The following is a 26615-nucleotide window of genomic DNA, read 5'->3' on the forward strand; positions in this document are numbered from 1 at the left end:
CGTAAAAACGGCAACCCGCAGAAAATTGAACATACGCGACTGAAATATGCGCCAACGCATATACGATGGCCAAAAAAGATAGTTTGAAAAGTAGGAACAGATGAGAATACGCTTTCTAGCCCTGGTCGTGATTGCCGAAAAACGTTCTTTCCGGCGATTATACGCTGCGCACGTGTGAATGCACCCTAAAGCTTTTTTCACACAGGCTACAAAACATTTATTTGTGAAACCCATGATTTCCAATGGGTTCCTTCACATTTTGTCTGATACTATGTTGCTAGAAAACCAAATCGCATCATGCTCTATCTTTCTGCGGTGTGCTATTTTTTGTAGCTCATGTTTCCCTATGGAGCCTGCTTGTTTATTGCATCGTATAGCAGAAACTTGCAATTTTCGTGAATGCAATACATTTTTAACCTTAGAAACTCCTATTAACTTTTTTCACCCGAGAAAACGGCAAGTAACAGCGACGCAATGCAAGAATTTTCACCAAAAAAAGCACCACTGACGCTACAGAACTGTGTGTACAGAGCTGCAATATCACAGAGATTTTGTAGCAGCGATATCGCTGTCGCCCATGTAAAATAGCCCTAACTCATATTTATCAATATGGCCACTTTATTAGAGACCTGGGCCTGTCATGATTGAGCTTCTCTGTAAGGGAAATTAGAGCCGAGTGCAGCATAAAATCACGTAACACATTTTCCGCGGATCAGTTTCAGTGTGAATCCACATTAGATGGGAAAATTCAGCGATCGGAGCGACTTCTAGTAAGGCCTGATTTTCTCATGTGAAGAGTATACTGAGAATGGCGTGTTCGAGAAAAAACATCCAAAGGTGGATCCTGTGAACACAAACAACTCGTTGCCAAAAGGGGTCAGAGGAGGATGTCAGAAATCATTCTAACAGGGGTTGTACAGTCAAAAGCAGCCGAATGCAACGCTGGTGCTACAACCAATGTGTAAATGCGCACAACTCATCACTTCTCAGCACACATGGGCTATAACAGCAGATGACCAGTTCCAGCACCATTGTATCTAAGAGAAACAGAAAGAGCACAAAAATTGTATCACAGAGCAGCCGAAAAACCTTACCTGGTCAGATAGATCCAGATTACTGTTTCACCATCCTGATGGAAGGCTCAGAATTTGGCACAAGCAGCATGAATTGATGACCCTTTCCTGTCAGCTGGTCAGCACATATACCCTGTTTCCCTGAAAATAAAACCTACTCTGAAAATAAGCCCTTCTCCGATTTTTCAGGTAGGTGAAAGTATTAGCCCTACCCCAAAAATAACCCCTAGCTGAATTACATTTTGAAAAAAGGGAATACATTACCTAGCAGGCTCGGTCCAGGTCCTTCCCGCCGCTCTCCGGAGCTCCGCCATGCTTCTTGCAGTCCTTAGACGCCCACAGAAGATCACTTCCTGGTTCCCGCTAGGTACGTAGAATAAGACATCTCATTAAAATAAGACCTAGTGCCTCTTTTGGGGCAAAATTATATAAGAGAGGGTCTTATTTTCGGGGAAACATGGTAAGTGCCTACATTTAATTTGCTGCAACTACAAGAAGCTTTCTGTCCACAGGGGCCGATATTTCTGCTGAATGATTTAATCATCTCGTGGAATCTACACCACAATGAATGAGGGGAATGAAATACACATCAAAATCCACATGCAACCACATGTGGATTTTGATTCTATGTGCGAGTGTACCCTAAGGAGTTATACAAGATAACCAAAAAGGATCTGCTTAACAGCCCTACCCTTTTCCATATGCTCTGTCTGGTATTCAAGTGAATAGGGACGAACTGCAATACCAGACACAGCCATAGACAAAAGGGGTGCTGTTTCTAGAAAAAAAAAAACTTGATTATCATTCTGGACAATCACTATAAGCTATGATTGAGCATGTAAATATTCTGAAGCTGGAAATCAAGTTTAAAGGGGTCTTACCAGGGATGCACTGAATGGGGGTAGGCTCAGGGGCATAACTACAGAGGATGCAGGGGATGCATTTTCACCCAGGCCCAGAAGCCTTGGGGGCCCCATAATGTCTCTCTTTTTCCATATAGGGAGCCCAGTACTGTGAATAAAGCATTATAGTTGGGAACCCCATTCGAGGTTTTGCATTGGGGCCCAGGAGCTTCAAGTTACACCTCTGGGTAGGCTAGTGAATAAAAACTCCCCTCTGAACATTTCAAGAGGAAACATCTAGCACAATGCTCAAATTCTTTATGCTGTGTCATAAGGCACGGTGCCCAATTCAGTCATAGAGAATATGTTAGCCAAATAGCACTCACAAATAGTAGCCACAAGGTAGTGCAGTATGGGGCTGGCAACAGGAAACAGAAGTAGTATGTGTGGCTCAGCCACCTGGCAAGCAGAAGTTCCTTATATTGAGGGGAGTCCAGTAATGTGCTGGAGAGGGAAGTAAGAGAAAGATGCCTGAAGAAGGTGATGTACACTGAAAACTGCGGGTCTTTGAGAAGTAGTCGTGGCGAGTACTATATTGTGTATGGCAAGAGCTGTCAAGCAAGAGTCCAGACCATTGTAGGAGGATTGCAAGGAACTGCCCACTGGTCAGCGGAGGTCTGGAAACAGCCTTTATACTCAGCATCCTTTATACTATTCACTCCTGATTGTGTCTGAGGTGACAGATTTCAATTAAAGTGTAGCCACACTTTCAAATGATTTTTCAGAATAAGCTGCTGTGCGTACATTAGAAATACCTGCATTTATATATCAGCACCACGTAGGACATTATACAGCAGTACTGAGCAGTGTACATGTAAATTCAGTAGCTATAACACAGTAAATCACTTATGATTGGCTGCAGCAGTTGCCTTGTGGATATATCTGCCTCAATCTCCCCCTACAGCAGCTTCCTCCACCCACTTCGTATCCATAGACTTTTTATGGGCAGCATAAGACATTACCCATCCCCACAACATCCTGTGTTCTGTTTTGGTGTCTTGTTACCAGTAAGAGTGGTGCAAATTAGAAAAAAGGGAGACCTCTACTGGCCAAAACTTTTGAGGACTTTTTGAGCAAAAAAAACTTCATTTTAAGTAAAGTGATTTGCACTTTTTCTAGTTATCCCATTGGCTAAAAGTTGTCTAAAAGTGTGGTGGCCATAAACCATACCACCATACAGTGTTAAAGACACCAACACATAGTGACAAAATAATCACCCCATACATAAAGTAATCTAATAACAGAGCTATATAGTGTCTAAATAATACAATTTGTGGTGGTGACAAGCCTCGGATACCAAACCGCCTGAGGCTCCCCCATCAGCAAGGGAGGCTGATGTGCCCTGTGCTAGTCACACATCCTCTAAGGCCGGTGTCACATGTGCATAAGCATATTTATGTGCGCTTTTGCACTGCATATTTGTGCATGTATGTGCGTGTTTTACTGTACTTTTTGTGCATGCAAATCGAGGACATGTGCGCACTCAAATAGACCCGCAACCATGCTTCCATTCATTGAAATGCATAATTAGTGTGAGGTTGCTCTCACAAGGGTGTAAGCACATTTACAGACACATTTGCACAATGGACATTGCACATTTGCACCTGCAACTGCATGCTTTACTGTACTTTTTGTGTATTTGCGCACTAAAAAACACGCAACCATACTTCTATTCATTGAAATGGGCAATTAGTGTAATTAGTTTCGAATGTGCTCTTTCTGTGCGCAAATGCGCAGGAAAATAGAGGATGCCATAGATAGTCTATAATGGATATCTTTATTGCTACTATAGGGGATAATTTGTGATTCTGGTACAGCCCCCTTTAATAACCTGTAGATTTTAGCAGCAATCACCTGTATTTGTACAACATTGAGGAGGAACTTTGAACCATTCCTACCTGCAAATGTGTTTCAGCTCCTCAATATTCCCAGGATGCCTTGTGTGGACTGCCCTCTTACAGCATCCCCATAGGGTTAAGGTCAGGACTCTGAGTGGTCATTCTAAAACACAAATTTTCTTCTTTATTTTTAACCATTTTTTTAGTTGATTTATTTGTGCGCTTTGGGCCATTGTTTTGTTGCATCGCACAACATCTCTTTGGCTACCCTTATGTTTTCCTGTAAAATGCTTTGAACTGCCTTTTCCCAGCTTCATGCATCTCTATAACATGTTTTCTGAGATCTTTTGAAAGTTGCTGGCATCGAGGCAAGGTTCACACTAACCAATCTCTCTTAAGAAGAACAGATTTGTCAGTAACCAGGCCCTGTGTATCTTTATTTAGTGGGCAAAGCACCTATCAAACGTACATTTCCAATATCCTTAACCGAAACACTTTTTTGTATTTAGCTCTTAGAAAAATCATTAACACAAAGGTCAATCATCATTGTGGATAATTATATAATGTACTCAATAAAAGACAGGAATGGTACAACTGCCTGTGTTTTATCACCATGTTTCCCTGAAAACAAGACCCTGTCTTATATTAATTTTTGTCCCAAAAGAGGCACAGTCTTATTTTCCATGGATGTTTTATACTTACCTAGCAGGCGCCATCCGGGTCACCTCCCGCTGGTCTCTGCAGTTCCGGGCAGGCTTGCTTGCTGTTCTCAGCGTCGACAGAACATCATTTGCTGGTAATGGGGCTTGTAAACTCCTCCTCCAGCAAGCGATTGTTTTGATTAGTTCTCGAGTGCCGTAGCTCAGCCAATCACTGCGGTGCTCGATGAACCAATCACAGCCATTCATTGAATGGCTATGATTGGTTCATCGAGCGCTGGCTCTGATTCGCTGACCCGGGGTGCTCGATAGCCAATTAGAGCAATCACTTGCTGGAGGCAGGGTTTACAAACCCTGTTACCAGCAAGCGATGTTCTGTTGACCCTGAGAACTGCAAGCAAGCCTTCCAGAAACTGTGGCGACGAGCAGGAGGGACCTGGACAGCGCCTGCTAGGTAAGTATTGCCTTTTTTTTCACATAGTGTAGCTAGGGCATATTTTCAGGGTAGGGCTTACATTTCAACCCCCCTTCTCCCTAAAAATGAGGGTAGGGTTTAATTTTAGGGGTAGGTCTTACTTTCAAGGAAACACGGTAGTTAGACTGTTCGTCCAGAATTGTCACTTAAATAACAATTAGATCATATTTTTTAACTAATCAATGCTGAAATACAAATTCCATGGGGTTCACTTATTTTTTCTTGTACATGTAGTCTGAATGATGAGTCTCACATGTTACATACGTGATCCTTGACATGGTTCATCACACGAGGCCTCCCTATTAACGGTACTGGATGAACCTATTCATAAGGCTGCTGAGCTGTGACAAGCGGGTTTAGCCTCCCCTATGGGTATTTGCATTGAGCGCCTTTCTTTATACATACGATTAGGTGAAAAGTTTGCCCAGTACTGCTTGCCTCAGCTCGTTCTCGTTTGTCACTGGCCGCACCTCACTAATCCTTGCTAGCCCCCCCTTTTCACTCCATGTACAGCCCCCGCCTCTATGTGGAACACACATTTACACACGCATGCATGCACACACACACAGTGACACGCACATACTCAGGCACACATTCTGCACAGCCTGTGAGAGGGTGAGCACTGAGCGGAGATGGCAGCTGGTGGCAACCTTAAACTGCTTCGCCTGGGCAAGAGAGGCTGGGAAGAGGGCGGCTATACTGACATACAGGTACAGGTACTTCTCCTCCGTTCTTCTCACCTATCCCAATAACGGTCTACAGTTATCCTCTATAATAATCTATAATCCACCCTAAGCAAATCTCTTCTGGAGACAGATGTAGCAGAGCCGACTTCGCTTGACAGAACTCATGGCGATATCCCTTTGTGTTAGGTGCGGTTCACATAGGACCTACCTTATTAACTGCACAAATAACGAAATCCGCAAACAACGCAGTCAGCTCTGCTACATCGTAATTGGAAATTATGTCGAATTTGACCTCGTATTATGTCGTAGCCACTGACCCCCAATTATTCTGGGTCACTTGAAACATCATCAAGCCCAGCGGTCATCGCTACCAGGCTGTTGCCTCCAATTATTTAATTGAAATCATCAGTAATTATCCCCGATTGGAGAGAATTTTATACTCAGCGAGAATTACCAAATTTTTTTGTAGCGGTATAGATTAAATAGGAGATTTAGGTTTGGGGGTGCAGAATAGTTTGGGGGTCTTGGAATGCAGAATAAGTTAGGGGTCTGCTGGAGTGTAGAAAGGTTTGGGAATCTTGGGGTGGGAGATTGGTTTGGGAATTGGCAGCGGGCAGAATGGTGCCAGGTTGTATAACAAAGATGCCCGTCAGGGATGCTATTTGAGGCACAGAACATGGAGGCGTGGGTGGCATTTCAGCTGGCCAGGCTAAGGCTGTGACCGCGCCGCACGTCACTCTCTGGAATATGTAGGTCAGCACTAAGCAGAATAAGGAATTACTATGGCAGGAGCGAGGTGTTATGTAAGTGATGGATGTACAGTGGGCTGGAGGAGAAGGGATAATAAAATATGTATACCCGCCATCTATTGGTTGCGAGAGCGATGTAGCCTCAAAATGGAAGTTGGGGGCGCGAGGGGGAGGGGAAGCTACCCCGGGAGACAGGTCAGCCAAGGTAAAAAAAAAATGAAGAGTCTAGAGCTGATGTCTTTTTCTGAAATAGATGGAGCGAAGGGCGATTGGAGGGCGGCGGGCGGAGGGATACGAGGGCATGAAACACTTAGAATCTGCCAAATACCCACGAGATTCCTTCCATGATGGAACCTTATCGCGTCCATTGTTACAGTATGCCCGTACATTAATAATGAATTTGCTTTTTATGGTGCAATTGATCTATTTTTCTTCTGACATGTTTTTACAATAATTTATAAATCAATTATGACAAAAGATGGCGGCTTTAAAAAAAAAAGTGTAATCGCCTGAATGGAACCGTCTCAGAGAATCTATGTTTAAGCCCACCATTTTCTAGCTCTCTGCTCGCTATCGGTGAATATGAAAATTCTGACTTCCTTCATTACATTCAGAGGCTGAAAACCCGTAAAGAGACAATACTTCTCACCGAGGAGAGTTTGCTACAATTGTATCTAGCAGCACAAATCCCATTTCTGTCATGTATTTTAGCCATTGATACAGTTTATAGCACATGTATATTCCACATCACTGCACACAGATAGTCATCACTTACATCAGCCCTATTACAATGATTTTCGGAGTGTTGGAGGAAATCCCGGCAAACCAATGCAAACACGGGACGACTATATAATATAGTAGAGATGAACTATGAACAACACACCCTTGAACAATGCTGACCACTGAGTCACAGGGCTGCTGCTACAATGTATCAGTATTTGTGAAATGTATCAGTCTGGAGTCCAGAGTGCCAAAAGTGGATGCAACTGTAGCAAACAGGATGGGCTTTCAGCCTTTGGCCAGTTTCAGACGAACGTATTGTAAGAGGTCTGTAATACAGGTGAGTATTACGGACATGTTCCTGTAGACATTACAGCTCTATGTCATCAGTATTTTTTTTTAAAGCGCATGAATACAAAACGGAATTGAGATGGAAACAAACAGAATAATTCCATTAATTAGCCTCTGCGCATGCTTCGAATTAAAAATGGATAGAACAACAGAAAAAAAGTTTCATTTCACCTCTATAGGCACAAAACTGATAATTGTCTTTCCATTTAGCCGCTCCCATGACGCAACAGCTAAACAGAAAATTGGACCAATAGCACACTTGAATTCTCGTTTATCGTTTAGTCGTGGTATGCTTTTACACTGAACGATAATTGTTCAGATTTCTACTAGATACAGGAATATGAATGATTTATCAGCCTGTGTAAAAGGGCCCTACGGCTAATGATAGAAGGAACATCAGTATCTAACTTTGTAGTGAGATGAGGCCCCTCAATGTATATTCTTGCTGGCTGTATTAATAATAATATCCTCATCTGTAAAAAAAAAAAAAAGAAAAGAGCATAGTGATACACAGTTCCAAACCCCTGGCTTCTCCACTAGGCGGAGCTCGCTGCAGACAGATTTGCATTGTGTTCTATGCAGTGAGCTCCCTCTGGTGGCGGCTTCAGGCAGACAGATAACTATCTTTGAACTCTACATTTATGCAGAGGATTTGGAAGCTCTCTATCAGAATATTAAAGCTCTGTCAAGATATAATGTTAAATCAATCGGAACTGAATTTTCAGCCTATTTACATTAAAGGGAAAACATCCTTAGGGCCCTCATATGTTTTTTTAGCTTTTTTTTCCTGTAAACAAAATGCCAGGAATTTAATGACACTTTTCCATAGCATTTTGGCTAATGCCCACAGACAGATTTCCGCCGCGTTCCCTGCCGCAGAAAATCTGCAGTGGAATATCGCAGCTATTAGGTTCTATTGAACCTAATAGCTTTTCTACCTGTCAGTGCTCACATACGTGATTCCATCGCGGATTTCTGCTGCAGGTTCTATTTCACCGTGTTTTTCCACGTTCACCAGTGGGGACTTTTTGTTTACCACCGCGGTACTCCCGTGGCGTAAATCTGCGGGCGTGTCCCGCTCCGTCCGTGGGCATGAGCCCTTATAGAAGTGATTTTGGTTGCAATTTTTGTTTTGCTACATTTCATTTGTACATGTGTTTTTTTCTGCCATTTTCAAGTCTTGTAGGGAAGCTTATGGCAAAAATGCCAGAAAAAGCACCGTACCCAGAGTATGCTGAGATTTGAAAGAAAAGCCATGGACCCCCAAAAAGGCCAACATATTGTGAAACAAAATGCATTACATGTTGTGTGTTTCATAGTGAACTGTATAATTTTTAAAGTGATATCTGGCAACATGAAAAAAGTGTTGAAAAATATATAAAGTCTAGAGTCGCCCTCTTCATGGCTTATTTTTTTTTCTGAGAAAGCGAGATATAGATGTAATGTGAGATTTTACCATGATGAAAAAATTTTTGCAAGTGCAAAACACAGAGAATAGAAGCCATTGATTTCAGGGGGTTCGTTCTCATGAGCGCGGTTTCCATGTGCATTTCACTCGCACAGAGAAAAACCTACTCTATCTGTCTGCATTTTGCACAACAAGCCCCCATAGAAGTCTATGAGAGGTGCGCAAATACGCAAGGGAAAGCGTGAAATACTGCACACACAGCATTTTAATCCACAGAAAGGGTGTGTTGTGTGCGTGTTAACTGGCCCTGCATGCCCAAATAGTATAGTACTATGCGCAGACACACGCACAAATGTACCTCATCCGACCTCATTCATATACATTACACTGGAGCGAGCATTTTTGCACATGTGCTCATGTGAAGAATCCCTTACCAGCAATTTTTCAGCAATTTCCAGCCATGTTTTATGCATTTTGAGTTAAAAACCCACAATTTGCATCAATGTGCATGTATTTTTTACATGCATTTTTTCAGTGGAAAAAAAAATCGTATTTTGTTCCAGTAGTTTAAATGGTAAAAAACAAATAGGACACATTACGAATTTTCAATCTTACACTATGAATGAAAACTCGCTAATGTAAATTAACCGAATGAAATTAATGGGTTCTTTTTTTACGAGTGAATTCTGTCCTTTTTGCAATCAGACAGAACTTGTGTGAAAATCGTATATATGCTGCGAGTCTGGGTCAACAAACCTGCGGTCAGGTCTGCACAGTTATCCATATTACGGATAGAAAAATGCCCCTGTAATCAAGGTGTGAAACAGGCCTAAAGCAAAACATTCTAATAAGGGGCATGGTTGGCACGTGACCCCCCCCCCCCCCCCCCCGCCCCCGGGACACATGCTCTGGGTCATTTGCCAGTTTCCCCAGTGCTCTTTGCACCAAGGGTCATCACATTGCTTCTGCAGTCTCCCTCTCTGCTTTGTACTAGGATGCCCAGCTATCTCCATTACTGTGCATCTGCTGCAGTGCCCGTCACAGTGTTGCTAGTGCAGAGCTGCCAACTTCTCCTGTGAGTCACATGCAGAGAACTGAGCTGTGCATCTAGTTTCCCTTTCAGTTTCTGCTGTATAGATTGCAGTGTGTCCTCCCATCCCCAAGAGGTCCCTAATACTGGGATGTGTAATGTGCAGAGACTGCTCTTGACTTTAGGGATATAGGAAGTGGCTATAGCTACACCCAGTCTCAGCCCCCTGACAGCACTCACTTCTCACACTATGCAGGTTAGTGCTGCAGAGCTGCGCACACAGGAGGATCGGGCTGCCCTGCCGGATCAGTGCTGTGTTTATAAACTGCACTGCAACATTGTTTCCAGGAGTTACATTGTTGGCTTTTGTTTACACTGTTGTAATAGATAATGATAAATACGGTGATAGTGATCTCTACTACACAGCTGTAAGGCATGCTGAGACTTTTAGTTCTATCACAGCTTTTGGTGCCTCTTTGTTTGCCCTTTTATACTCATTTGCAAATGACTGCAACTCATCCTCTGTTTTTCTACTAGATTTGGGAAATGAAAGGAAACAGAGGGGACTAGTAGAGGGCAGTACTTGTTTTATTGGGGGAGGGTCATCAATCTGAAGTATCTTCCATGTTGGTAAGAAGGACCATGTATATTTTTATATTCAAGTGGATCAATTAGTTTGCCTATAAGGTTGGTTTCGTGGATAATAACCTTTGCTATAAACACTTGTGGGTATAGAATGGTCTTTTCTTTGGAATCCCCTCACTCCCCATACGTCATTTTAGTAAGGGAAGAGAAAAGCTCCATGACCCTTGCCCAACCGAGATATGATACTGCATTTCAAATGTAGAAGCCATTGAAATGTATATATGGATAGTCCCACCGCCAGTAAGGGCTTACTTACATGGGCTTTTGTGTCTCACCTATTACGTGCATATTTTTCGTGTGTGTATAAGGTGCAGTACACTGCAAATGCGCATGTTAAATCGCCAAAGCCAATATTGGTGCACATGACGTACTGAAATGGGACATGCACAAGTGTGAGTGCCTCGGTAGAAATCAATGGGCTTTTAGCACTGTGTATTACACGCATGAAAAAAACTGTCTATAATACACGGGGGACACACGCTCGTATGAGTGAGCCTTATGCGTCTTTTTATATGGGGTGACTCTCAAGCTCTTGAGTGCCCAGCTGTTGTCCCAACAATCATTGCGCCTGTGCTTTCATACAGGAGCAGTCCTGGCTAAAGGGAGGTGGAGTGCACTGCAGATTTCTTCCAGCCACCTGCCTCCACTTACGAGCATCATAGATGAATGACTGCCCGTTTACAGAAGCTGGTTTCTATCAGCAAGTTTTTATGCCTGCATGAACTAAAAGAGTTTTTAAAGTCTAATCCACTTTGTCGCTGATTTTTCCATGTGGAGGGGCCGCGCAGAAAATCCATGGCATATCCGTCCCATGTGGACATAGCCTTAAGTAATTGTATCAAATTATAAAAACGTGAAACTATCTTCTGGAAACGGTGCCTTTCTTATCCTTGGGCTGTGTCTGATATTGCAGCTCAGACCTACTTAAGTGAATACTGCAATACAAGACACAGCCAATCGACAAGAGTGAAGCTGGAGGAAACAGCCATAATTTTGGATCTCTAACAGGCTCATTAGATTTTTATATACACGTAAGGCTGCCTGCACACGGGCGGAAATCCCGCAGAGGGATTTCCAGCGGGATTTCCGCCGCACAAAGCCTGCATAGGAGTGCATTACAATACGCACTCCTATGCAGACGGCTGCGGTTTGGCCGCGCGAAATGTCGCGCGGCAAATAAACCGCGGCATGTCCTATTTTTGTGTGGGGCTCGCAGAGCCTCGCACAGATACGTCACTCACCCGGCTGCCGGCTCCGGTCTGCGCATGCGCTGGCTGCCCAGCAGCCGGCACATGAAAGAGCCGGGGCCGCCGGCCGCGGGTGAGTACGCACTGCTCTCTGCAGGTGCTCGGGTCGGGTCCCGCGGCGAGAATTCTCGCCGCCGGTTCCAACCCGCTCGTCTGCAGGCTGCCTAAGGCCTAATGCACACGGCTGTATTTGCACTGCGGGATTCAGAGCTCCAGATCCAGCAGCAAATACAGTCCATAGGACATGCATTGAAAAATGTATTTCCATGCCAACGAGCGGAAATCAATCACAGTATTCCGCTTGCAGGGTGGAAATCGTGGCCTGTCCTAATGCGAGCCGCTTCATCGCTGACACGCCGGCTCTGCACTGCGCATGTGGAGCTGTCTGCCAGCCAGCACATCTACCCAGATGGGTTAGCCGGGAGTCACTGGAGGGGCACAGGGTTGCATCCCGCTGCGAGAATCTTGCCATTGGAATCTGACCCGGCCGTATGCATTTGGCATAACAGGGGGTATCTGATTTATCTATGATCTATACGGCTGTGACCCTCCTAATGGATTACTGTGTCCACTATCAGATGAGTGCCATAGCCCTAGCAGCAGCAGCATTTCAGCTGTGGTTCATACACGTATGTTGGGTATTTAATAATTCCTTTTAATTATAATTACAGGTTGCAGCCATGAAGGGAACGCGGGAAACTGCTCAGGCAGCAGCCAGGGAGTTTCTGAAGTTTCTGAACCGTGGAGTTTCTCCATATCATGGTAAGGGAAGTTTTAGTGTTAATAAAAAATGGTTCATTCCAGTCACTATAGGCTTTAAGCAGGGGATTATACAGAAATTATAGGGTCCTTCTTCAGAGCTCCACTCCCTCCTAGAAGCTCCTCCAAATGTGGTGATGCTATTTAAAACTCTCATTGAATTTAAGGGGTGTGTGGGGGAAAAAATGGAATGCACTCGCATGCTGTCCGAGTACATTCTATTTTTTCTCTGCACACCCATTGACTTCAACCGCACCAGAATAAGACCTGCTGCAATTATCTCTCTTTTTACACCAGCCATTGGTCTGCGAAAAAATCGCACATGTAAATAATGTTTTTCACAGATCGCATTTACCCATGTGAGTAAGAACTGAGCTCTAAAAGTCTCTTTTGGCCATTGCATAGCAATGGTGGTCATGATTTGCAGATGGCACAAGCAGATTATTTTTGACATTGTGGATGTTTGCTGTATCACACACTTAGGGGTTAACCAGAACGCTGTATTTTGCCTCTAGTTTGCATATGGAAGTGTGTCCTGACCTGACCGTGGGTCTCCTAACCTGAACTTAGAGCATCATACTCTTCTATGATGCTTGGTTAGGTGACCTGCGAACAGGTCGAGACACAATTCTATACAAAGTACATAAAACGGAGGCGAAGTATGTCAATCTGCTTAGTCTCTTACCCGCATTTAATTACTGTTGCCCTCCTGCAGCGGTGGGGGAAAGGGTGTTGCTGTTCTGTTAGAACATGCAGAGCTGAACTTTGTGCCATGTGATTATCAGTATTAAAATCCAAACTCTGCTCTTTGGTGGCAGCGACAGTCCGAAATTCCTGATCACAGACTTTGCACTGTTAGTGTGGAGAATTGACTGATGATAAGGAAAGTGTTGAGAGTCTTGTACTTGCAGGGCATATATTTTTAAAGATGTATCTACACTGCTGAGAATAATGCGCAATTTCTGTGCCGTTGCAAGATGCACAGAAGTCGTGCGTTCTAATAACCCATTATTCTCAATGGGTTAATAAAGATGAGCAATATTTTGCTTACAATGTGAGAATAGAACTTGTAATGTGTGGTCTCCTGCATAGCCCAAGGACTGGGTGTCCATGTGCTGTGCGATGCGAATTGTAACTCGCACCAGGCCGTGTAAAGACGGCCTAAGATGTCCAATGTCAAGTTTCTTGAAGGAACTTTGTTTTTCCTTAGCCTTGTTTAAAACAAGGAGTTCAACAGATGCTTTATGGTGATCACAAACTGGGATTAAGTTGAAGTCTCTGCTCTCCCTTTGTAAGGCTGCATTAACACAGGTAAGAAAAATGTGCGAGTCCTGTACATTTGCGCAACACGCAGAACTCACGCTTTGTAATAACTGACTATTTCTAATGGGTTAAGTTACACTGATGTTTTTTCTGTTTTGTGAGACAGAAAAACTGAAGCGGGTTCTTGCACAAGAATAGGATTTGCAATGTACAGTGTCTTACATATTGCACAGCACACAGACTGGACGTCCGTGTGCAGTGCGAGTTGCAACCGACCATCTCTACCAGCGCAACTCGCTATCTGCCGAGTAAATGCAGCCTGAATCTGGGCTAAAAGGGAGTTGTGGAACTGGCAGCTTAAATCAAGGGCCTCCATGTACAAAGAGGTCATGCTTCCTCCAAAATGGTGTAATCGCACCCTGTACGGTGGCACATGCTTTGCAGACCTAAAGACAATATACAATGCACCATAGAGAGCCGCTGTGATACAATGTATGTATCGTGACACAAAACTCTGCCACTCCTATTTGAATGTTGGGCATGGTATTGTAGCTCAACTACATTCACTTCAATGAAGTGCAATACCAAACTCAATCAGGTGAGGCACTATTTAGGGAAGAAACTGCAAAGTTTTTAAATCCTGTTAACCCCTTACCTTATGATGAGTTATTTCCTCTCCTAGTGGTGGAAGAGTGCAAGAGCCGCCTCCTACAAGCAGGATTCCAAGAGCTGAAGGAAGCTGATCACTGGGATATCAAACCCAACCATAAGGTGAGAACATTCTGCCAGAAACTTATTATATGAAGAGTAGTTGAGGGGTAATGTATATATTTATCGATTCTGATCTCTTTGTAGTACTTCGTGACCCGCAATTACTCAACCCTGGTGGCATTTGCCGTGGGCGGCCATTACCAGCAAGGAAATGGATTTACAATTGTTGGAGCCCATACGGACAGCCCATGTCTCAGGGTGAGGAGGGCTTGGCCATATATTATATTAGAATTAACACATTTCCCTTTAATTTTCTTTAAGATGTGCGTCTTGTTTTGTAGGTGAAGCGCCGCTCTTGCCGTGGTCAGGCCGGCTATTTGCAGGTCGGAGTTGAGTGCTATGGTGGTGGCATCTGGAGCACCTGGTTTGACCGAGATCTGACTGTTGCCGGTCGAGTGATCGTTAAGGTGATGAAATGTGAATTCATTAATGATTCATCCACTGCATAATCACATCAGCGACATCCGCACAGAGCTTCTTAATGGACTTATTAAACATTAGCGTTTTCTTGGTAAACCGATTGATTGGACTTTCATAACCTGCAGCTCCACATTTTGGACCTTTGGTGAACATTGTGATGTAAAATTCTTTTTATTATTTATTTTTACGTCACAAGTTGAGAAAAACAAAATTTGCTAATGGAAACTGTCAGCAAGCTGCTATTGACAGATCTATTACTCTTGTGTCTATATTCAGTGCTTTTGTGCTGAAGGTGTAATAGCCAGCTTCAGCTCCCGTTGATCTCAATGAGAGTGAAGCCCTCTATGGCACTTAAACTCCTGTTTCAGATTACGATATCTGGCCCCTCTGTACTGAGAGCAGACTGGGGGATCAGCCGATCGCTGGTGGTTAATCCCTGGTGATTAACTATTGATGACCTGAGGATAGGTCATCAATAGTTTTTGCTTAGAAAATCCCTTTAAATACACTTTTAGGGTGAAGCCACACGAACATATATCGGCTCGGTTTTCACGCCAAGCCGATATACGTTGTCCTCGTGTGCGGGGGGGGGGGGGGGAGGCTGGAAGAGCCAGGAGCAGGAACTGCCTCTTCTCCGCCCCTCTGCACTATTTGCAATGGGGAGAGGTGGGACAGGGGCGGGGCTAATTCGCAGAACTTAACCCTGCCTCTTCCCATTGCAAATAGTGCAGAGGGGCAGAGAGGAGGCAGAGAAGGGGGCGGGAGCTCAGTTCCTGCTCCTGGCTCTTCCAGCCTCCCCCCCCCCCCCCCCCCCCCTGCACACGAGGACAACGTATATCGGCTCGGCGTAAAAAGCGAGCCGATATACGTTCGTGTGGCTTCACCCTTAAAGCACTGAAGATAGATGCAAGAATAATAAATCCGTCAACAGCAGCTTGCTGACAGTTTCCATTTGCAATTTTTTTCTTCTTCTCAACTTGTATAAAGTAAAAATAAAGGTAAATCAAGGATTTTACACTATATTCATTACAATATTCACCAAAGAACATCAATAGTTCCCTCAGAAAACCCATTTAATGGCTTTTTGCAATGAGTCTGATTTTATGAGACTTAGGCTTCCTTCACGCAGGCGAAAAAGTCGCACGATTTTGTAGCGTTGCTACGATGCTACAAATCGCATTTATGAGAAGCCCATGGTTTCCTATGGGCTCCTTCACACATGAGATGTTTTGTAGCATGCTATAAAACGACACACAAACCTCGCAGGTCCGGCGATATGCCTGCGACACGCGAGGTTTTGTAGCCCATGTTTCTCTATGGAGCCTTCCTCTCTGTTGCATCGCACGAAAACGCGGTTTGCATGCGATGCGATGCTACTTTGACAGTAGCAAATGCTACTGTCAAAGCTATAATCTAAGCTCTAACTGCAAGCAAAAAAAAACCACACAAACCTCACCTTAGACGAGCTGTCAGTCCAGCCGCAGCTTCTCCCCAAGTGCCGGAACTGATCTTCTTCTTCATCCTCTGGCCAGGGATTGAAAAATCCCCACCTCCTGGAAGCGCTGGCTGTGATTGGCTGACACTTAGCCAATCACAGCAAGTGCTCGATGAATGGCAGTGATTGAACCAATCACAGCCATTCTTCGAGCACTGGCTGTGATAGGCTAAGTGTCAGCCAATCACAGCCAGTGCTTTCAGCAGCCGGGGATTTTTCAATCCCTGGCCAGAGGATGAAGAAGATCAGTGCCGGAACCTGGGGAGAAACTGCGGCTGCGCCCCGGACAGCGCGGAATAGGTGATGTATACTTTTTTTTTCTCCTTTAGTTACAGCTTATTTTCGGGGTAGAGCTTATATTTTAAGCCCCCCCGAAAATCCTCGCACGTGATGCTACATCACAGTCGCGCGATTTTGTAGCATCACATGCGACTTTGTAGCGCTACAAAATTGCGGTATTGCTGCGAGAATATCGCAGCGATATCGCACGGTGCAGCGATGCGATATCGCACGGTGCAGCGATGCGATATCGCTGCGATTTTTCTCGCAGCGATGTGCTGTCGCCCGTGTGAAGGAGGCCTTAGGCTGGATTCACACGAACGTATATCGGCTCGGTTTTCACACCGAGCCGTTATACGTCGTCCTCATCTGCAGGAGGGGGGGGGGGATGGAAGAGCCAGGAGCAGGAACTGAGCTCCCGCCCCCTCTCTGCCTCCTCTCCGCCCTTCTGCACTATTTGCAATGAAAGGAGGCGGGACAGGGGTGGGGCTAGGTTCAGAGAATTAGCCACACCCTCGTCTCGCCTCTCCTCATTGAAAATAGTGCAGAGGGGCGGAGAGGAGGCAGAGAGGGGGCGGGAGCTCAGAGCACTGCTCCCGACTCTTGCAGCCTCCCCCCCTCCTGCAGAGAGAGACAACGCATATCGGCCGGCGTGAAAACCCAGCAATATATGGTCGTCTGAAACAGCCCTTAAAGGGGTTGTCTCGCGAAATCAAGTGGGGTTATACACTTCTGTATGGCCATATTAATGCACTTTGTAATATACATCGTGCATTAAATATGAGCCATACAGAAGTTATTCACTTACCTGCTCTGTTGCTAGCGTCCCCGTCGCCATGGATCCGTCTAATTTCGGTGTCTTCTTGCTTTTTTAGACGCGCTTGCGCAGATGGGTTTTCTCCCTTCGGCTTGGCTCGGCAGCATCAGCGTTTTGGCTCCGCCCCCTTGTACGCGTCATCGCGTAGCTCCCCCCTCGTCATGTGCCGATTCCAGCCAATCAGGAGGCTGGAACCGGTACACGTCATGGGGTGGAGCTACGCGATGACGCGTACAAGGGGGCGGGGCCAAAACGCCGATGCTGCCGAGCCAAGCCGAAGGGAGAAAACCCATCTGCGCAAGCGCGTCTAAAAAAGCAAGAAGACACCGAAATTAGACGGAACCATGGCGACGGGGACGCCAGCAACGGAGCAGGTAAGTGAATAACTTCTGTATGACTCATATTTAATGCACGATGTATATTACAAAGTGCATTAATATGGCCATACAGAAGTGTATAACCCCACTTGCTGCCGCGAGACTACCCCTTTAATTACATTAAAAATAAAGCTAGAGTTAGATACATCATTAGAACTGAGCCTACTTGCTGATGGTTTCCATTTAGCAATGGCGAAAAAAAGTGAACATTGCAATAAAGGTTATGGAAGATCTATAACAAAGATGTTGGATTTCATGTTAATGAAAGCTGTAGTGTCAATTTAACTAAACTTAGAGAAAAATCTCTAACTCTCGCTTGTGAATCCCTAGTCACCATTCTCAAAAAACATTGTCCCTCCAGAAAATGGCGGCAGCCTCTGCAATATATTTGATTGGTACAAATGGGGCTGATGTGGTAATTGGAAGATTGTAGATATTGGAAGAATCGGTTGTATTTGATAATATCGAACACTCTTCCCACAGGAGGGACACCGTCTGCAGCACCGCCTGGTCTATGTGGAGCGCCCCATCCTACGCATCCCTCATCTGGCCATCCACCTGCAGAGGAACATCAATGAGAGCTTTGGACCCAACACGGAGCAGCATCTGTGAGTGTGTGAACAACATCCAAACCCCAATGTCCTGCAAATCCTTGATTCTTCCTTCTCACGATCTCTCTTCTCGTGACAGCCTTCCAATTCTTGCTTCTTCTATACAAGATGGCTTGGAGAAGGAGTCCATGGATTCTGGATCATCCTGTCACTCCTCTGCTGGAGGCCAGAACCAGGTGAGGCCACCCGTGTTTAAAGCCGTTTGTGGATGAAATATGGTGATTGGCTGTTCTAGCAACCAATCTGGACACTTGCTCATATTACTCAGGTGTGAATGAGGTAGGTGACTTCAGCACTTTCTTATCTCAAGGCATTGGTCAATTGGGGTTCTCTGTTGGTGCCCATGCACTTCAGGGTCTTCCTACTGTATGTATCGGGGCATGAGGTAGAGTCCTATGCTGTCCTACCATAGCTTGGTGGTCACTGATGTTGAGTCTGTCTCTTTTTTTAAATCCCGTTTAGACTGAGAGACATCATCCTCTTCTGCTCAGTTTGCTGTGCGACAGGCTGGGAGTCAAACCAGAGCAAATCTTGGAACTGGAGCTCTGTGTAACTGATACACAACCTGCGGTAGGTACTATCCGCTTCACCGTTGCCATATAGTGATTGGTATGTAAGATAGTAATCTGTCATAACCCTATGAGTAAAACCGTGTATATGAGGGCGCAGGGGGCACTGTTCATTGCCAGGAAGAGTAATAGAGGAGGGGCAATCTAGTTTTTATGCCGATGCTATGTGAAAGCATAACTTGGGATGGAGATTTCCTTTTATTGGATAAATGTTGTCAGCCAGTCGTAACTCATTAAATGATTTAAAGAGGACCCTCAAATCTTCTGACTTGTCTTTTTTAGTAAATACTTATGTTTTCTATGAAATAACAATTTCTGGATCATTTGTTCTTACAATTCTGCATTGTACTGTTCCTCTGTTATTCTCCCTGGAAATGTATAGGCAATGTTTTACCATTCCCCTTATGCATAGTGGGTCCCAACAGAGTCTGGAACGTTTAGCACTTAATGGACAGTTTCAGTATGTATGGACACACTCCATTAACAAGACGAATGGTAACGCTTAGTTGTCAGTTTTATTCATGCATTTTCCAGGAGGAGTAACAGAGGAACAGCTGAATGCAGTGTTTTAAATAAAGATGTATTCCCATTAAAATAACAATTCTGGAACAAGTACTTGGCAAAAAGAACACTTCCAGAAAGATGACAGATCCTTTTTAATAAAGGGCGATCAGCAATTGTATCAAATAGAATCCTGTGCATCAACAGCCATTTGTGCTAACTGCCTCCCATCTCTTTCAGACTCTAGGGGGCGCCTATGAGGAGTTCATCTTTGGCCCACGCCTGGATAATCTGCACAGTTGCTATTGTGCCCTTCAGGTGGGTATTGTCGCCACTTACTGTCTGTCAGATTACATGGCTAAATGGTGACCCTGGGTAAGAATGGGGTGATTATTCTGCCCTATAGATGGGTTTATGGCTTTATCCCTGGACATCCTTATAATTTACAGCTGCAGCTTCGGTTACTGATGAGGCCTGGAAATAGAGGGTACATGAACATCCCGGGGCCCCAGGTGTAAAGTGCCAATCACCACTGTAGATGATGGGGCTGTCGATACAATTAGATTGTGACACTGACAGCATTGCTGACTGTTTCTTGGTGTGTTGAAATTATAAACAGGGTTGTAGGGGCATAGGTATTGGTATGTCATGGCATGCCGCCCATAGAGGCAGACCACGTGGCTGCTATGGGTCTGGGGCTGAATGGCCCCTCCCTGGCTCACTGATCGTCTATCTTCCCCACTACTGAACTACCAGCCAACAGCAAAAAAAAACTTCTGTCAAACTCAGTGACATGGACGCCATTGGAGTGCTCAATGCGCTATCTGACGATCTGATGGTGTCAAGGTGACTGAGTTTGTCAAAAGACTTTTTTTGTATGGTTGGCCAGAGGTTCAGAGGGTGGGACAAGTCAGTAATACTAAGCTGGGGCCATAGAGAGGGACATTTTGCTATGGGGGACAATGGGGGTTGAAGCAGAATGGGAAGAGTGTGCAGAGACTAGTCATAGCTGGAATAGTCTTCATGATGGCTTGGATTTGATAGAGAAAAAGGAAAGAGGACCTCGCCAAAGGCATCAGAGCAGACGCTACCTGGGATCGCTGGAGGTAACTGCACTGTAATCACTATCACTGTGTAGAGCTGGTATCTATTTAATTTGGTGACTGCAATATTTATAGGGAATACAAGGGTCGAGCCGCTGTATTTCAGCCTGCTGTGTTATAAATATTGTGTGTGTGTGTGTGTGTGTGTATATATATATATATATTTATTTTTTTTCTCTTGAGGGCCCAATTCAGAATTTCACTATGGGCCCCTTGAATTCTATGTATGCCCCTATGGGTACGGTAGAGGTACTGGTATGGGTAAAGGTTGATTTATGGGATAGATATTATTTATTATTGCTCTGTAATGAATAAAATGCTAGTAAATACAGTGAAGACTGTCACTACTTAAGGCCCTCTGTCCACGGCTGTGACAGAATATTGCCAACGATATTCCAATGAGGGGGGAGCACTGAGAGGTCTGACAGGCTCACTGTGGAGAATTGTAGCATGCCGCGATTTACATCCCGCGAGCGGAGAATTGCTATGATGCTCCGCTTGTGGAAAGCGGGGCTGCGTTTTCCATAGCAACGCTATGGAAAATGTTCACTGCGTTACTCACGGCCGGATTATCGCCACGGGTAACGCAATGAACTATCGCCCATGGACAGGAGCCCAAAACGACATTGGAGAGAGGGAACAGGGATGTCAATCTGTATCACAATAGATTTCCTATAGAAGTAGGACATGGGTCACCCGGTATATGTCACTTATATAGGAGAGCAATATAACTCCTAGATGACTCAATAGAATATTAAAGGACGACTCGAGACAATATTTAACGGCACAGTGCACTTTTAGATAATGCTGAATGAGATGCTAGGAGCAGGTTTTGCAGGGTCAGTGAGTAGATGAGGAATGGGCCAGACATCTGCAACATCTATCTCCGCTGCCTTCATCAATATCCCAACGCAATCCTCCCATGAGATGAGGTAAAGTTCAGCTGGAAGCAGATATGCAGAGTGTAACGATCCGCGGTCCTCGCCTAATGAGTCCTACAAAATAACGCCTTCTGCGCCGCTGCTTAATGGGGACTGAAAGGATTCTTGTGAATCTCAAACGCCCCACACTGAGCTCATAGTGTGCAAGTGAGAAATCCAAATTAAAGGGACCCTTAATTTAATGTCCTCTGTATCCACTCATCAGAAATGCTCACTACCTGCCCCCATGATCACTACTGTCACCTTCTGACCCTCCTTGACCTCTACATCCATAGGGGCAGATGTGAATTCTGAACTGATGAGCTGCTCCTTTAAGAAGTCTTCATTTCTGCAGGCTTATCCTCTTTTCTAGTAGTGGTTTGCCTAGTAGATAAATGCTTTTTCCATTCTTTCAAGAGGATTGACACCCCACATATTTGTAGTAAATTTCCTTCTCGTTTCCTCTTTGCACAGGAGATGTGGCCTTTCGTCTTTAAAGGGGTTCTCTGCTTTGGACAAACAATCACATTTTTGTTTATAAGCATCCCCTGAGGATACACTGACACTAGGCCCCTTTACTGTGAACCTAAGGCTACCTGTCCACGGGCTTTGCAGAATATCCTCAGGAGCAGGGGAGAGAACTGTCATTTCTGCGCTTTGAGCCTATCTGACAGGCTCACTGCCAAGAATCGTGGCATACCGTGATTTGCCGCCCGCGAGTGGAGAATCTTTGTGATTCTCCGCTCGTGGACAGGGGGGCTGCGCTTTCCATAGCGTTCACTGCGTTCCCCACAGACGGATTATCGCCGTGGGGGACGCAGTGAAAATTTGCCCGTGGACAGGAGCCCTAAGTGATGAGCTGGAATCTGACAGGGAATGTTTAATTCCCCTGCAGCGCCCCAACAGGGAAGATGAAGCATTGCACTCTTCTCATTAATACCAGTGGTCTGTGTGTAATGCACAGATGGGCCAGGTCTTCCTGACTCTCTCAGCTGTGACTAATAGAAGAGGGCTGTGAACAGGAGTAAATTCACTTTAAGGGGGTTACCCAGTTGCAAAGTATTGATGGCCTATCCTCAGGACCCTAAAATTGTAAGCTTAAAGGGAACCTGTCACATCCTCGCAGCACCATAAACTAAATTATAGTGCTGTTAGGGGACAAAAATCTGACTTTAGCGGGTGACAGCGCAAGATTGTGGGAGCGGGTGAGTATTAAAAAATGCATCACCATAACTTAGGTTGCTTTTAACCCTTTCCAATCCAATTTATACCCAGGTTTTCCTAGGGAACTAAGTTTTTTCTGCCGTTATACAACGGCGCTATATACTGGCTAAAGCTGGTACTGCATGAGGTGACCCGTTGGATAGGCTCCGACAGTAGAGAGGCTGGCAATATTCAGTAAGAGGACCCCGATGGACGTCTTCCAACATCAGAGCTGTACAGCCTTAAAATCACAGTGTCTTCAGAGGTCAGACAGTGGATTGGAAAGGGTTAAAGGAAGAACCTCCAAAGTAGTATTTTCTGAAATATTTCCTGTACCACATGCCACAACAGAAAGGCAGCGGGAGATTAGGGAGGTAAAAAAGTGGCTCCAGAGTTAGTGCAGGAAGGAGGGGTTTGGGTTCCTGGAGAACTGGGCAAACTTTACTGTCTGCTACAGGTTCTATCACAGGGATGAGCTGCATTTCAATGGAGAGGGTGTAGCTGTGCTGGGGGAAAAGATGGCTAGAAGGTTAGAGGAGTGTTTAAACTAGAGAGTGGGTTGGAGGGCAACCAGAGAGAGAGGACGACCGTATACAGTGATCTGAGACTAAGTTAATGCAGTTAAAAAACTGGCAGAACAGTTAGGGAAACACCTAATATAAAAAATAACCAAAACCTTCTAAACTGTATGTTAACGAATGCTAGAAGTCTGACCAATAAAGTAGAGGACCTGGAAGTAATAATGTGTGAGGAAAACTACGACATAGTGGGAATAACGGAGACCTGGTTGGATGAAAGCTATGACTGGGCGGTGAACCTACAGGATTACAGTCTGTTCAGAAGGAATCGTTAAAAAAAAAGGGGGGGAGGGGTTTGTCTTTATGTAAAATCCTGTTTTAAAGCCCATATTATGGGAAGATATATGAGAGGGAGGTGAACATGTGGAGTCTCTATGGGCAGAAATATATGGAGGGAAAAACAATAATAAAATCTTCATAGGGGTTTTCTATAGACCAAGAAATATAACAGAAGCCACAGAATATCTATTACTAAGGCAAATCGATGAAGCAGCAAATCACAATGAGGTAATTATTATGGGGGACTTTAACTATCCGGATATAAACTGGGAAGCCAAAATCTGCGGCTCTCAAAGGTAACACATTTCTGTTAATAACTAAAGATAATTGCCTTACCCAACTTATACAGGACCTAACTAGAGGGACGGCCATTTTTGGACTTATTAACCAATAGACCTAACGTAATAACAGAGGTGCAAGTTGGGGGGCACCTGGGAAATGGTGACCATAATATAACAAATTTTTAGTTTTCTTTCAAGAGAGAGTTTTACCTAGAGCTACGAAAATACTAAACTTTAGGAAGTCAAAGTTTGATCGGCTTAGAGATGCCCTTGACCTTTACTGAGTGGGAGAATGTCCGCAAAAATAAGAGTATGAACAATAAATGGGAAATGTTTAAAAACATCCTAATTACTTACTGTGAGAGGTTCATACCCTATAGTGCTAAAAAAGGCATAAGGAATAGGAGAAAAGTAATATGGCTCAATAAAGATGTAAAGGGGGCAATAAACAGCAAAAATTAAGCGTTCAAACTACTAAAACAAAAAGACAGCGAAAAAGCACTAAAAACCTATAAGAAAAAAAAGGAATTATGTAAAAAATCAGCTAAAAGCAGCAAAAGTAGAGACAGACCTATTGCCAAGGAGCGTAAAACTAACCCTAAAGTGTCCTTTAATTATATAAATAGTGAAAATTAATACTGAAAGTGTTGGCCCTTTAATAAATAATGTAGGGAAAAAGTGTAGAGAGTTATGAGGAGAAAACAAATCTATTAAATAGTATTTTTCTCAAGTATATTCAGAGGAAAATGAAATGTTAGATGAGATACAGAGTGATGAGGTAAACTGTCCACTAGATGTCACCAGTCTAACCCAGGAAGAAGTGCAGAGCCGTCTTAAAAAGATTAAAATGGACAAATCGCTGGGTCCCAATGGCATACACTCCCGGTTTGTAAGGGAATTAAATAATGTCTTACACAGACCGCGTTTTTTCATATTTAAGGACTCTATAGTGACGGGGTTTGTTACACTGGATTGGCACATAGCCAAAGGTGTGTCAATATTGCAAAAAAAGTAAGAGAATAGAACTAAAAAACTGGCAGTGGAGAAGGCGCAACACTCCAGGTTAAAGCAAATAGGAAGTGACCAAAGGTTTGGGAAACATTTCCTTTTATTTAATAAAGTACGTGATCAGCTTATGAAAACGCGTTTCGGGGATAACCCCTTCGTCAGTTCTCCTGCCCTGGCTGACCCGCACCCCACAGGCAAACAGATCTAATCATTGGCCCTTTTGGGACCCACCAATTGCTTGTATGTTTTAAACACCAGCTGAACTGACGAAGGGGTTATCCCCGAAATGCGTTTTCATAAGCTGATCACGTACTTTATTAAATAAAAGAAGTTTCCCAAACCTTTGGTCACTTCTTATTTGCTTTAACCTGGAGTGTTGCGCCTTCTCCGCTGCCAGTTTTTTAGTTCTATTCTCTTACTCTATCACGCCCACCCAGGTGGTGCGTCATCTGGTCAGGCAGCACCTCCACTATTGAAGTTACCACTTCACTCTCTTCACAACTTTTATAGTATCATTGTTCACAACAAACACAACTGTACAGGTTTTGCTCCACCCCTCTTTTTCCTTCTTCTCCACAATATTCCAAAAGGGGGTCAAAAAGTGAACCTGGAAACTACAGGCTGGTTAGTCTAAAGGCCCATTTAAACACAACGATTATCGTTCAAAATTCACTCAAAAGCTATCTTTTGAGATACAATCGCTGTGTCTAAATGCGCAGCCATTGTGCACTTTTCATGCACTGTTCATCCAATGCTGACTTCAAGCCTGCTTGAAGTCAGCGATGTGTCTTATCAGGACCGCACGCTGCGTTCTCAGTGGGATAGTGCTGATAGTATTCTTTCAGCTGCTATCCCACACCAGAACAAAGCAGCTGAATGCAGATAACAGACCTCCAGCTGTTATCTGCATTCCACGAACGGCTTCATTTGCATGCTAATAAGCTACTAAGCGGCTACTTAGTAGTTTATGCAAAATGATCGCTTAAAACTGCAAGTTATCTTCTGAAAGAATTTGGAGCAATCCTCTTTACATGTAAATGGGCCTTTACTTCTATTGTGGCTAAAATGTTTGAAGGGTTTCTAAAGGTTCATTTACACACGATTGCTCAAAATACGTCAGAAACTGACATCTTTAGGCTGGTTTAGACGCAATGATCAAAAGATTTTGAGCAATCATTGTTGTGTCATTTACAGCGCAAGATGATCGCTCAAGATGAGCGATCACCTTGCGCTGCCAGCGGAGGATGCAGAAGACAAGCGGGGTGTCCCTGCTTGTCTTCTGCATACAGCTGTTCTCCACTCTGAGCGCCCTGCTGTTATACAGCCCGCTGCTCGGAGCGGAGGATGCGGAAGACTAGCGGGGTATCCTTGCTTGTCTTCTGCATACAGCTGTTCTGCCCTCCGAGCGCCCAGCTGTTAAACAGCCGAGCGCTTGGAACGGAGCATGCAGAAGACAGCGGGGTGTCACCACTTGTCTTCAGCATCAAAATATTTTCTGCACAGAGCGTCCGGCTGTTATACAGCTGAGCGCTCCGTGCCGGGTATGGAGAACACAGCTGGACCGCTCTGTTCTTCATACCCAGCTCGTTATCAGGGAG

The 26615-nt window shown here is 44.4% G+C and overlaps 1 protein-coding gene across 1 annotated transcript in view; it reads left to right on the forward strand.

The window, feature by feature from the left end:
• The first annotated feature begins 10087 nt into the window (after positions 1-10087).
• DNPEP (aspartyl aminopeptidase) overlaps positions 10088-26615 on the forward strand; it is a 33777-nt gene continuing 17249 nt past the window's right edge. The window contains exons 1-9 of the mRNA XM_066575510.1: positions 10088-10147; positions 12455-12545; positions 14488-14576; positions 14661-14774; positions 14858-14983; positions 18448-18572; positions 18655-18751; positions 19038-19145; positions 19886-19963. Coding sequence (XP_066431607.1) covers positions 10142-10147; positions 12455-12545; positions 14488-14576; positions 14661-14774; positions 14858-14983; positions 18448-18572; positions 18655-18751; positions 19038-19145; positions 19886-19963 — 834 coding nt within the window. The 5' untranslated portion in view covers positions 10088-10141. The remainder of the gene's footprint in view (positions 10148-12454; positions 12546-14487; positions 14577-14660; positions 14775-14857; positions 14984-18447; positions 18573-18654; positions 18752-19037; positions 19146-19885; positions 19964-26615) is intronic.

Source organism: Eleutherodactylus coqui, chromosome 8, assembly GCF_035609145.1.
Source record: "Eleutherodactylus coqui strain aEleCoq1 chromosome 8, aEleCoq1.hap1, whole genome shotgun sequence".
Lineage (NCBI taxonomy): Eukaryota > Metazoa > Chordata > Amphibia > Anura > Eleutherodactylidae > Eleutherodactylus > Eleutherodactylus coqui.